The 14,078-nt window shown below is 38.8% G+C and overlaps 2 protein-coding genes across 3 annotated transcripts in view; one reads left to right on the top strand and one right to left on the bottom strand.

Moving 5' to 3' along the window:
- The window catches only part of b3gnt5a (UDP-GlcNAc:betaGal beta-1,3-N-acetylglucosaminyltransferase 5a), a 30,743-nt gene extending 21,815 nt beyond the window's left edge, over window positions 1-8,928 (top strand). For both annotated transcript variants that reach the window (XM_067995224.1, XM_067995225.1), the window contains one exon: window positions 2,028-8,928. In XM_067995224.1, the coding sequence (XP_067851325.1) occupies window positions 2,375-3,511 (1,137 nt within the window). In that variant the 5' untranslated portion in view covers window positions 2,028-2,374 and the 3' untranslated portion in view covers window positions 3,512-8,928. The remainder of the gene's footprint in view (window positions 1-2,027) is intronic.
- The window catches only part of mcf2l2 (MCF.2 cell line derived transforming sequence-like 2), a 275,749-nt gene that overhangs the window by 143,853 nt on the left and 117,818 nt on the right, over window positions 1-14,078 (bottom strand). Inside the window, exons 14-15 of the mRNA XM_067995223.1 lie at window positions 13,841-13,944; window positions 12,402-12,490 (exon numbers count right to left, since the gene is read on the bottom strand). Of these exons, the coding sequence (XP_067851324.1) occupies window positions 12,402-12,490; window positions 13,841-13,944 (193 nt within the window). The remainder of the gene's footprint in view (window positions 1-12,401; window positions 12,491-13,840; window positions 13,945-14,078) is intronic.

Consider the following 14,078-nt stretch of genomic DNA (forward strand, 5'->3'; position numbering starts at 1 on the left):
AAGGCAACTTGACACTGAGCCTTAGGTGGGTGTGAGGAGTGATATGATGGAGTATGCATCGCAGGATGGTGCAGGGTAATCACCACAGAATGTAGGTGAATCAGTAACTGTACTCACTTTTCCTGACCTGGTTAGGTCATTAAATCGCTTCCTGCATTGCAGCCACAACCAGGGCACCATGTCCCTGCTGCTTACCTGATCTGCCACCTCCAGCCACACCTTGTTTGTGGCAGAACCAGGTTTCTTCCTCCTGTTTCTTTCAGCACTCAGTAATGTCTTCAAGGCAGCATCTGAGAACCTGGGTGTGGCTCTAAGACAGTCCTTATTCATTTTACTTCCTTTCTTAAATGCATTGTTGGAGTGGCCCTTTAAATAGTGGGCTTTAAATGAATCATGCGGGTGCGCAGTAAGGCCACTACAGCTTGAGGACGTGAAACCTGGAAGTTCAGTTAAGTGGATTCAATTGAGTCACGATTGCTCAAACACGCACTTACTGACCACATCTCCTCCTTTTCTTTCTCCCTCCCTCCCTTCTCTTCCCCCCCCCGCCCCCAGCTTAGATTCCGCCTCAGTTTAAAATTTAGGCCGTGGTTTTCACTAGATTATGAAAATTGTTCACAAACTACATATTAGAACGTGGGATTATCTTTCTGATGTTCATCGTCTAAACTCAAGTGAAAAATGCTCACTTGAACTACTGGAATTTGTTTAACAGTACCCAAACATACTGAGTGCCTACAAGTGACCAGATCTGAATCACTTATTGGCGCCTCTCGTAACTGTCCTTGGATTTAGAATTAACAATTTAGATAAACTTATTAGGCCAAGGCTGTCTGGACTGCACCCTATAGTCCATATGTGGACTGTGAACCATAGCTATCCAGATAGCAAAGCTACGCAAGTCTAAAACAGTTCAACATCTCACCTCGCTGATTTCATTAAGTTGACAGTGGTGAGCCCTTAATGCATGCACGAACTACATTTTGCTACTGGAGGCACATACTAGGGACAGTAGCAGCTTGAATGAAGGTGGAGGGAGACTAAACCGATGACTCCAACTCTCTGTCCATTTGTCTGCAACGGGATGTCGCAGAACAAGCCAAGGGTGTGAGTTTTTTCTCTCTAGAGGGCAGCAGTTGCTTTTTTGTTGGCAACACCAACAACTTACATTTACATAGGGAGTTCAACATTAAAGGTACTAATGTGCTTCAGAGGTGTTTTTTAAAAAAAAAATGGATACAGAGCCGAAAGAGATTAGGAGGTGTGACCATAGGGTTGGTTTTAAGAAGGGCCTTTAAAGGAAAGGCAGGCAGAGCAGTTTGGAGAGGGAATTCTAGGGTGTTGGAATCTTTGATAAGGAGAGAGTTTGTGTTTGGGGCTGAAGATGATGATGATTTTGGTCTTCTCTATGTCTAGCTGGAAGAAACTGCATCTCATCCAAGACTGGATGTCAGGCAAGCAGTCTGAAAGCACATAGGTAATTGAGGGATTGAGAAGGTGCTGTAGAGTGAGCTAGGTGACTTGTGCATAATTCACATGTACCAAAGGTGGAATACAAGTGCATAATTGACTCATGGGACAAAACTTTCAAGTGTCCTTTGTCCCATGTTGTACACATGGGCTTTCATTGTTGTGATGACCGATAGCTTTGGGCTACAATTAGTTTTTGTTTTTAAGTGACAATAACCTACCTTCAAATGGAATGGATGTTTGTTGCCTCCCCAGGAGAAGTGTACGCCAATAGGCAGATATTTTTTCCTCTAACTCGAAGTATAATTTAAAAAGTAAGATTTAGATACATTGAAAAGTAAAACTGAATGTAGATCTTTATCGGGTAATATTTTTTGGTGAATGAGTATGGCTTTAGTTGCATATAACAAGTATCCATACTTGGAGATGTTTTCAAAAACTGAAACCTGGTCCATTTATATAGTGGAATAAACTTCACACGTGCTAATTTTTTTTCTACTTTTGTGATGCTTTTATATCTGATGCACTTTGTAAATTAATTATTGTTCATTTGGCAGGTTCTGTGATGTGCTGGAATGATTCAGAAGCAAAATGGTATGATCAAAAGCTGAAGACTGTGGACATGGACTCTGTTCTTTGATTTTTTTTTCACATGGATTTGTTTTTGTTCCTGGGAATGAGGGAACTGGAATGCAGCATCTACTACTATAATAGCCATAACAGCAGGAGATGATTCCCTGGTTTACGTAACTCCATTTACATCCGGTTTTGTGTATTGGACGGTATTCTGCAACAGTAGATCTGTTTGTATCAACTATGCAAGACATCACCAAGGTCTCGGGAAGCAAAGTACATAAACATCCTAAATTCCCTTTGTCTCTCAAATGAAAACTAATATTGCAGGATGACTACTGTGTACAGAAAAGGGAGAAAACGCCAGTTTTTACAGGTGGTTGTTACTTGCTTTTTCTGCTCCCTTGTCCTAATCTATTGGGAGCAGCTAGATGCAAATGTCGTTAGTCATGTGAAGTCTTATTCATACAGATATCTCATCAATAGATACAGTTTCTTGAATGATAGCCTGACTCTGAACAAGGATGTAGTAGCTAGCCTTTACAGTTACCAGTACTTGATAACTCATGCAGACAAATGCCAAAATCAGGACGTGTTGCTCCTCCTGTTTGTGAAGACCTCTCCTGAAAACCGTCCTCGGCGGGATGCTATTCGTCAGACGTGGGGCAATGAACATTATATAAATTCAGAGTTAAAGGCCACTATAAAAGTGATTTTTGTTTTGGGAGTACATAAAGATTCCTTCCAAAGGGACAGTGTACAGAGCAGGTTACTGAGTGAAGATCAACAGCATTCTGACCTTATCCAGCAGGATTTCTACGATGACTTTCACAACCTTACACTGAAACTAATCTTCCAGTTCAAGTGGGCAAATACTTTTTGCCAAAATGCTAAATTTGTCATGTCCTGTGATGATGATGTTTTTGTACACACTCCAAACCTGGTAAACTACCTGCTACAGTTAGATAAAGGGATTAGTAATTTCTGGATAGGTCGAGTGCACCGAGGTGCACCCCCTATAAGGAACAAGGAAAGCAAGTACTATGTTTCCTATGAAATGTATCCGTGGCCTGCTTATCCAGATTATACAGCAGGTGCTGCATATGTTGTGTCCCAGGATGTGGCAGTGAAAGTCTATGAGGCCTTAATGACCCTAAACAGCAGCCTTTATATTGATGATGTTTTTATGGGCATGTGTGCCAAAAAGATGGGAGTACCACCACAACAACATATGTATTTTGCTGGTGAAGGAAAGACCCCTTATCATCCTTGTATTTATAGCCAAATGATGACCTCTCACGGCCACGTGAAAGATATCCACCATTTGTGGAGAGAGGCTACACATGCAAAAGTGACTTCACTCGCCTCTGGATTTTGGGGACAACTTTACTGTCGACTGATCAAAGTGTTTCTTCTCTGCAAACCATACTACGTAGACACATATCCTTGTATTGCTGCATTGTCCTAGTACAGTAATTGCATGAAAAGATAATAGCACTGAGTTTTGTTTCTTTTGGTGGGGAGGAAATAAAAGCACTAGAAGGAGCAGTTGTAATTTGAACAAGTTAACCTCTAACTACTCTTACCGGTGTTGTGTGTCCAATATTATAAAATTTGCTTTTCAAAATTGAGTACATGGCACTATCAATAGTTTTTACAAATTGGCAAACAAAAGTTTAAAAACTGTTGAATAATGGGGATTTGTACCAGTAACTGCTGGTATCATTTTCCAGTAGCTATGTCTGCACATATCTAGCTGGGGAAAATGGTGAGCAGTGAACGAATGTAGGGAGGTTTAATGGAATCATCTGGCTATCCCTGATTATTCTGCCATGAAGCATTTCGCCAACTAGCCTGTAAATTCTGAATTGTACACCATACCTTTTTACTGATGTAATGTGTAGAATTTCACACTGCTGTCTAACTGCACAAAACATGGTCAGAATAAAGCTAGGCTTACTCAGGTTACATTTTGTGCCTAATTTGCTGACCAATAACTGCATTGCATTAACTTGATTAACATTTGCATCTTGGACATTTTAAGCAATAGTCCTTTTCATGTGTGACTACAAAACTTAATTTTGGGGTCGGGGGGAGGGTTAAAATTTACATGAAATTAAAATTCCACTACATTTCTCCAGCCTGTTGGTGTTTTATAAATTTATTATGCAGTAAGTTATTCCACCTAAAATTAAAACCCATTAAATTTATCAGCAAACTGGATTTAATTGCTAAATATCAGAGTATTGTGGCCTGGTCACTTGATTAAACCTGAGCATCTTTATTTTAAAAAAAAAACTGTTGAAAGGATAAATTAGTTACATGGCATGTAGGATTGTGGGATTTGCTGAGGGATATTGGGACATAATGTGTATGCCAAGCTGTTCTAAATGTTGTATTGTACATGCTTGTTCCTTTGATAGCCACAGGTGGTAAAATGATATCTACATTTATCAGAAATAGTTAGCTAAATCTTCATTTCCATAGTTTACACCAAGAGCAAATGGCATTTGGAAAAGTTGAAATTTGCTTTCTAATTAAAAACTGGCTATTTGTGAAGAAATTAAAGAGGGAAGAGAAGCATACTGTGTTCTTAGTGTGAGAACAAAACTCACATTTTCTCCATTGAGAGCTGGGCAGTCAGAATAATTAACTTCTTGATTGCCATCACTGCTGCTTTACAATTGGTCATGGCAGAAGGGTTGCAATTTAAAGTGCAGTTAAGTTTTTGTGCCTATAAAGATAGTTTGCAAAATCTACTTTGAGGCAAGGATATTTCAAGTGATGGACAACCCACAGATGTGAATTTATAAACTTTCTGATTAGGTGTGGACATTGTTGAACAGCCACTTTGCCTTGTTTTATCTGCTTGTCGCTTTGCTGTAGCATACAGGATATCTTAAGATTTTAAGTCTTAAAACATTTTTGCTTTATGGAAAAACTGAGCTTTGTCTTTTTAAAAAAAAAAATTCTACTTATGTCTTACACTGTAGATGAAGGTTGCCTACGAGCAACTTGATAAAAGCAGATGTCTGTGTTTTAAGTTCAAACGTAAAGTACTGATAACTTGAATTAAGTTCACTGGTGTGTTGACGATAAACATAATTAACACCCCATGTTTGTTTTTAATAGAAATGGTGTTTCTTTATGTACAATCTGTGATTAAGCTAGTATAGTAAATGCCCAAAACGTTCTAATACACTGAATAAATTTCCTACTCATTTACTTATCAATCCTATGCCACCACCAAGTTTGTTTCACATCTTAAGTTATTCAATTAGTTCTTCAAGTAGATGTAATTAACAACCTAAGAATTTCTCATCAGCATGTAACTAACTTAGTCCCAGCTATTGAGTAAATCCTTCATTTGGTCCTGTTTTGTAACCCATTCTCCTCCTATTGTTAAGTACACCTTTTTGTCTTTGATTTGAATGTAGTGGAGTGAGAAATACAATCTTAAGAAAAAGGATCAACATGGCAGTGTGAACTCTGGTGCTCTGTACATTTTGAACTCCCTACTAGCTCAACTGCATAGTCCCCCAGGTTAGAACTTGAATTTGAGAGCAGAGGCACTGCACACTCGAGTGGAGATTCCTAGTTTTTTTTTCTCCTTCTCCTCTTTCCTTCCCCCCTCCCCCCCCCCCCAAAGACTTTATTTTGCCTGCCCCTCTTCCCCTCTTGACCATCTCTCTAACTGAGACTTTTCATTTTAAATGGTCTTTGCTTTCTTGGTTAGATTAGAAGTCACAGTGCACTATCTCCTACTATTTTTTCCCCACACATAATTGAGTTCTAAAACTGAAGTTGATTCTCTTGCTCATTAAACTAAAAATTGAAATGAACCAAGCACACCTGCTTTAACAAAAGATAATCCAAGTTTTGTACGCCTTCAATCTATTTGCTTGAATTTTACTATAAATGACCCTACAAGTAACAAACACCTTGGACTTTCAATAGCTTTTTTCCTGGAGCCTGTAGAAATTTTTGGCAAACTAAACCAAATTTTATGACATGAGCATGGATTCTGTGGCAAGTCTATGGGGTTTGAGGGCATCAACAGATTAAAATACTGTATTTAAAAAGTGCTAAATTGACATTTTTAAAACTATACTGTGATTGGCCTATGTAGCTCCAAGTGCTAAGTGGTTTGCAGTAATCCATGTCTCGATGCCTGGCTGTCTCCATTTGCCCAGGTGAAGTTCAGTGGCAGGTAACTAGTTACCTGGTGTCCTGCATGATGTCAATTAAGTTGACTTTGTGCATTGATGTGCAGTGTGTTAACCCTGCATGTGATTTACACGACTTGCTAAATTGGACTTTGTTTCTGCAAAGCCAGGGATATAAACTGTTATTATCATGGTCTTTGATTCCAGGAAACCATCATCCATGGGCCAGCTCCTGGTGTTCATGCTGCTAAATCTGGCTGCTTAACCCAGCTGCAGACTTGTACACCCACACAAACAAAACTGGTTCTACAGGTCTACTGTCTGGATGAAAGCAGGATTTAGCAGTGTAACTGCTGGGAGCTGGTTCCCTGGATTCAAAACAAGGCCACAATAAAAATAGTTTTAAGGGGCTGAGATCAATTGTCAAATAATCCCCACACATTTTTACTTGCAGATGAATTGTGCAATGTATGAAATACATGGGGATTAGGAGATTGATGTCCAGTGACACTATTTGGATTCCGAGCATTTGGTAATAGGGCCCAACGCAATTACAATAGGGAAAGCTAGGCAAGAGAAAGGAGAAAAATTCTGCAGCGCTTTCTGTTGTGCAGTACTAAGGGCCCTATCTCTAAATGCAATCAATGCTTGTATCACATTTTTGGATGTAAATGCTCAACTGCTTCACTGTCCCCATTTACAGTGCTGTTTTTACAATCATGTTTGAGTTGTTATGACACCAGGATTGAGTGGACTTTGGTTTTAAAAACTAGATATGATATAGGAATTTAAATATCTTCATACTTGTGACAGCAAGTGTAAAGGTTTACTTGAAACATAGATGTGACTTTTTTTTCTTTCCTCTGGAAGTTGGGATGGGAGAGTGAAAGAGGAAATTTCACCCACTGTTTAGTTCTACATTTAGAAAAGAAGTATTAAACTTTTTTGCCTTTAAAATTTGCTAAGTTGCATCATTAACATCTCTTCACCACAGGTTTGCCCATATGATCTGACATGATAAAGTTCTTGATTTATATTCATATTAAACATCTCTGCTTTACTATTTTTAAACATTCTATTGCAATTTTATAGGTTTTCCTGACTTCAATTTTCTCTGGTTTTGATCTATTTGTTGTACATCACCTGGTTACAGAATAGTAGAAATAGTAAGCTTTTTTTGGTGTGATTTTTTAAAAAATAAATAAAAATAGCAATTGCACACATGGCTTGCAGTAATTGCTGTCCTCCTTTGCCAAGAGATTTAGTAAATCTAGATAATTTTTTAAGGAAATGATGTATCCATTTTGTTAATAGATTAACTAACTGAAATCTGCTTGATTCAAGTTTTTTTTAAATGGATCCATTGATATACTTCAGAAATTATTTTGGGGGACTGAATGGTGCAGGGGATTACAACATTGCTGTTTTACCCTTGGTGAAATGAGTTGGGGCAGACTTTACCCAATTATTGTGTAGTGGTTCACTCCCATAAAATTACCAGTATTTCTATACAAGTTGGCATTTTCACTTGTGATGTAGGATGTGGAAAAATATACATTTGACTTTTTTTTGAGTTGGGCAGTTAGAGGGACTTTTGCTGTGCATATGAGCTAAGCTTTATCATGCCTGCTTAATGTTGCCAGAAATGGGAAATGTGTTCCATTCTTCAGTACTAGCATTCTTCATACAAAATAATTTGTTTCTTTTTTTTTTAAATGGGTTTAAAATAAATTAGACTTTTTTTTAAAAAGTGCTGGGTTTGTTAATTTGGTGGATGATATTCTGGAAAAAGTATGTAGGTATGATTTATATCATTAATATCTAGCCTACACTTGCCAAAAGTTCAACATAACAAGTTGCCTTGGATAAGGCAGATTGTGACTTCTCCCATGTTATATTTACAAGTGGACATTTTGTTTCTATTTGTGCTATTAGGATAGTGGGAACAGGGTGCCATGTGAAAGGACTTCTCTACTTTCTCACCAATAAAGGGCTCATGGGTAGTTGAAAATGGAACATATCAGCCAAGAACAAAATTAATACCTCAAACATTAAAACAAAATCTTTCCAATCCTGGTAGATTCAGATTCTGTCCTTTTTGAGTTTTTTTTTGTGAATAAATCTGGGACAAAAAAAATTCAATTTAACAAGTGACACTTTTAGAACTTCCTGAAATAGTCTTTACACTGATCTTTAAAAAAAAAATTCACTGTATTGTCCTAAAAAGGCTTAAATTTTATTTTAAATTTAATGGCTGTACATAAATCCCTTGATATGCTTCTAGTAAAGAATATGGTTTACTGCTAAATGGGGAGGGGTAGAGGGCTGCACTCATAACATGGGAGGATTGATTACACCTCAATTTAGTACTTGTGACCTACCTCACGCGAGCTTTGTTTCATGGATAGCTCGAACTCTCCAGCTCAGCAAATTTGAGTGTTTTGGAGCCAAAGTAGTTTTTACAGTAGCTCAAGTGGTCTGAAATGCAGTGGCATATTTTAAGTTTGTCTAGCTATGTTGTTTGAAATATGTACTTTACCTCCTACAGAATTTTTATTCAATTGTAAACCTGCTTCTGGATGATGTATTTAAACTGAAATGAAAGGGTTTGAAGTTTTGTTATATACTTGTGTTGCAAGCCTCATGCTAGTTTTGCACTGGTTTACATTTTCTAGCTCATCTAGAAAATATATTTTTGTATGACCTTTTCAAATGTTTTTCTGCATATTTTGTTTCTGAAAAAAAATAAAGTTGTATAAAATATCACATTTTGTCTTTCTAGAAATCTTGAACTTTTGATCAAGTTCTGAATGGTGATTTTACTAATATTTGTGATTTATTACAACTTTTCACAACAGGTAACTTAAATCTCATTTTATTATCCATAGCACTTTTTTTCTTTAGCCTTCCAATCTGTGAGATGCCTTTGTAATCTCCTTGCAGCAGCTCCTTTGTATATTACTGTGGGCAGAAGCCTGGTCTGCCTACTCTCAAGTGGAGATAATTCCCCAGAATTAAAAGTTTGACAATTTAGAGTCCAAAAGGAGCTGTTGGTTGTCACAACATGCTATAGTATGCAGCTGTGGCTTGAGTGGTAGTTTCTTTGAGTTTTTTGATGCTACATATTAAGCTCTTGATCTTATCTAGAACACAATAGCAGTTCAGTGCCATACTAGAACATTTACAATGCAAAACTACCTAGTGTTGCATAGCACAATACTCTCCAGACACTAAGTTTAGAATTGTAGTGCTGGGTGTTTCTTCCGGTTTAATGGACATTGTGTGAAAATTTCTCTTTTTGAGTTTTCAAATTACACTTACAAATTTTTTAAATTACTCCAATAACCTTGTTTACAGAAGGAAACTGATGCTGCATGATAGAAATGGAAAAGATAGGTTTGAAGGCAGGGAGAAGTAGGAAGGCACAGTTGTTTGAGGTTTTGGGGATTGGGTGGAGACAGCTGAAGGTTCTCCCATTGGGGAAGCTAGGCAGGGAAGAGAACAAAGTTAGAAGGATATAAACAAGAATATAGGCCGGAGGAGGTTGCTGCAATAAGGTGAGGACTTTGTTTCTCAATGCACCAGATTTTTTGGGGGGGGCGGGGGGGGGGGTGTGGGGAGCGGGCGGGTGATGTCAGTGGAGTGAATGGGACAGGATACAGGCAGGGGAATTTTTGGGAAATTGGAGTTTGTAAAGAATGAACCTTTGAGAGTACAGCAAGAAGAATGTTGAAATAGTCTGGAGATAACTGACATATGGTTAAGGGTAATGCAGAGGTGGGAGTAACTTGGTGATGGATGGGATATGGAACTTAGGGTTGAACAGGCCACAGAGGTAATCCACAGTCTGGCTCAGCCAGAGAGTGAGTGAATGGAATTTTTGGTTGGAGCTGAATAGCATAAGATGGCTTTCAATTGGATGTTCTGGCTCATCCACAACTTGTGCATGACTAGTAGTCTGGCAACACTCAGGTACTCAAGGATGGTAATGGAAATATAGAGCTGGTTGTCATTGTCATACATGTGGAAACTGATCCTGTGCCTCTGGATAATGTCTGCAAAAAACAATGTAAACAGGGAAAAGGGTGGAACTTTGGGATACTTGATGTCTGGGCAGGAGGAGCAGTCATTGCTAGCCATGGTGGGACAGGTACAAATGGAACCAAGTGAGGGCAGACCACCATAGGAAGAGGGTGGAGTGGTTGGCTGTGTCATGCTTAAAAGGTTATTGGAGGAGACAACGCATCACTGTTGCGGTCACAAGGCTATGAGTGGGACTTGTGAGCAGCAGGTCTCTATTTTGGGCAGGGCAGAAGCTGAACGAAAGGGATTCAAACACTTATTAAGCAAGGAGTTGAGTGACTGAATTCAAGGATCATAAAATCACAAAGGTTACAGCATAGAAGGAGGCCCATTTGGCCCATCGAATCCGTGCCGGCTTTATGCAAGAGCAATCCGGCTAGTCCTCTATCCCCGTAGCCCTGCAAAATGTTTTCCTTTCAAGTGCTTATCCAGTTTGCTTTTGAAAGCCATGATTGAATCTGCCTCTGACCACCCCACCCTGGGCAGTGCATTCCAGATCCTAACTGCTCGCTGTTTTTTTAAAATAAATTTTCCTCATGTCACCTTTTTGGTTCTCTTCCACCAATGGGAACAGTTTCTCTCTATCTTGTCTGTCTGGACCTTCATGATTTTAAATACCCCTTTCAACCTTCTCTGTTCCAAAGAGAATAACTCTAGCTTCTCAGTCTATGCATGTAACTAAAGGCTGTCATCCCTGGAACCATTCTAGTAAATCTTTCCTGCACCCTCTGAGGCCTTTGCATCTTTCCTGAAGTGCAGTGCCCAGAACTGGACACACTACTCCAGTTGTGGTTGAACCAATGCTTTATGAAGATTCATCATGACTTCCTTGCTTTTGTACTCTAAGCCTCAATTTATAAAGCCCTGGATCCCGTATGCTCTTTTTAAATCGCTTTCTCAACTTGCCATGCCACTTTCAACTATTTGTGCACATATACCCGCAGATCTCTCCATTCCTGTACCCCTTTTAAAAAATGCACCCTCTAGTGTGTGTTTCGTCTCCTCGTTCTTCCCATTAAAGTATCACTTCGCATTTATCGGCATTAAATGTCATCTGCCACGTGTCTGCCCATTCCACCAGCCTGTCATCTGCCACGTGTCTGCCCATTCCACCAGCCTGTCATCTGCCACGTGTCTGCCCATTCCACCAGCCTGTCATCTGCCACGTGTCTGCCCATTCCACCAGCCTGTATGTCCACTTGAAGACCACCACTATCTTCCTCACTGTTCATTACCCTTCCAAGTTTTGTGTTAACTGCAGATTTTGAAATTGTGCCCTGTACATCCAAATCATTAATATCAAGAAAAGCAGTGGTCCTAGTACTGACCCTTGGGGAACACCACTATGTCTCCCTCCAATCTGAAAAACAACTGTTCACCAGTACTCTCTGCTTCCTGTCCCTTAGCCAATTCTGTATCCATGCTGCCACTTCCATGGGCTTCAATCTTGATGACAAGCCTATTATGCGGCACTTTATCAAACGCTGTTTGAAATTCCATGTACACCACATGCGTGGCATTGCCCTCATTGACCCTCTGTTACCTCATCAAAAAACTAGTTAGTTAAACACTAACACTTGGAGAGGAAAAGGTTAGATGTGGGACAGTTGTTTGAAAGGACTGAGGGATTGGGCTTTGAAAAGGGTTTAAAAACTGCCAGAAAGAATCCTATGGCTGTGGGCAAATGATAAAAGCTAATTTTGTCTTGGATAACTTATAATGGACAATTTTCTTTTAAACTGATTATCTATACAGCCCTTTTTCTTTCACTCCTATTTAAATCCATTAACAACATAATGATCCTTATAAATTATGTGATCTTAAGATTATTCTGTGGCATAAACCCATTCAGAATAGTAATGACACTTGTTAATCCTATTTTAATATACCAAGTTAAAAGGTGAGTAGGTAGTTATTTCCCTAAATCAAATACATGAACATTTTTTTAAAAACTCATGAAAGGTGGAGTAGTCCATTAAATGTTTGGCAGTCTACCTGCAATATTGGTGGACAAAAGCTTTTGGAAAATTTAGTGTATGATTGTGTGCAGTGCACATTAATATACAGACTTCCTGCACAGACCTAAAGAACAGGAAAGAGACATCTTACCTCCTCCTTGTGGACAGGTTCTCTTCGCTTTCAGCCATTACTTGGACATGACTGGATCCCCCCTGACTGGCTTCAAGCATCACTTCAATCTAAAAGGGAGAGGGTGAGAGAATCATTGTAACTGCACAGGGCATTCTCCAAATAGATCACTGATGCAGCAAAGAATTTGACTGGTTAAATGCAATAATCACATGACTATAAGTATCTATCAAAATGGCTAGAAATGAATGGAAAACTTTATTTAATACTGTTTCTGCTCTTACTAAAATTAATTTAGAAAAGTTGGTCCACAAGGTCAGGTAGACTAACTCTCATGCCAGACTGCATTTTTGTATAATTCAAATTGCTGCTGTTTAATTCTAGTAATTATATAACATCAGATCCACTTTTTTTTGTAAACTGCAATTTTTCACTGTTGGTTACGACTTGCACCGAATTATTTACTGATCTGTTCTTAACTGACGTTTAGGTTGAAAGACCATGCTACCCAAGTAAATGTAAATTCCCTTTAACAACAAAGGCCTACCGTTATATTTTACTGAATCCTTGGTAGTAGCTATAATCAGTAACAGACTGCAGTTTCCTCTCTATGGGAGGTAACTGCTCAGAAAATGGATCCTTAAGGTAACTTCTGTTCAGATAAGTATTTAAATGTTACATTTTGCTTGAAACTGTTAATTTTTCAGAACTAGTTTTAGGGGAAAGGTTTAAAAAAAAATGATGGGTTGGGGGGGGAAAGCAAAACAAGAGGCTCTGCCTCATGCTGTATTGATGATTGGCCTTGTGTTGAGTGGAAATGATCATCTGCTCTGGAGCTAAATGTTGCTTCTGGCTTTTTTCCCCCTTCTGCCAATTTTTCTCTGACTCCTTCAATAGTCTCCTTATCGAGGTGCAAATCATACTACAATAACTATCAAAATTTTCTTGAGCCTAGAAATCAGTGTTCAATCAACCCATGGGCATGAAGGCCAACTCCCCCACCTAAGCTCAGCTATTTATAGTCAAGGTATGTTCAGTATATTCAAGCTGAGATAAATTTTTGGACTCTAGGAATCAAGGGATACGGGGATTGGGCAGGAAAGTGGAGTTGAGGTTGAAGATCAGCCATGATCTTATTGAATGGCAGAGCAGGCTCGAGGGGCCGTACGGCCTACTCCTGCTCCTATTATGTTCTTATTTCAGCAGACGCTACGGCTTGAACCTAGGATATTCCTGATCCTCATGGCTCACTTCCTTATAGTTGAACCACTGGAAGAATGTTGCTGGTATTCTATTGCAATATAAAAAGTTCTATACAATCTGGGATTAAAATTTGACTTATACTCACACTTTATAAATTTGTTGAAATTGGGCAGAAAATTATAAGAGCCCAAAGCTTATAAATTTTGTGTGTAACATTGGGACTCCACCATCACAAATTCCAACTGGTATTTACTTACCTTTAAGTTTCCTTTTGGTTTCTTCATATTTTTTCTCTTTGCTAACTCGGTCTCTGTAGGTGGCTTTGAAGTGCTAATGTTATCTAAACTCCTCCTACTGGGAGCTGTGGAATAATAACAAAAGCTAATTATTGATACAAGGGGAATGATGTGCCCTATTACAAAAATGTAAGGATAGAGACAAGCACTAGATTTTCTACTTTTTTTAAAGAGACCTGGACTGGTCAATTGTATAAAA

The sequence above is a fragment of the Heptranchias perlo genome, chromosome 13 (assembly GCF_035084215.1).
Source record: "Heptranchias perlo isolate sHepPer1 chromosome 13, sHepPer1.hap1, whole genome shotgun sequence".
Taxonomy (NCBI): domain Eukaryota; kingdom Metazoa; phylum Chordata; class Chondrichthyes; order Hexanchiformes; family Hexanchidae; genus Heptranchias; species Heptranchias perlo.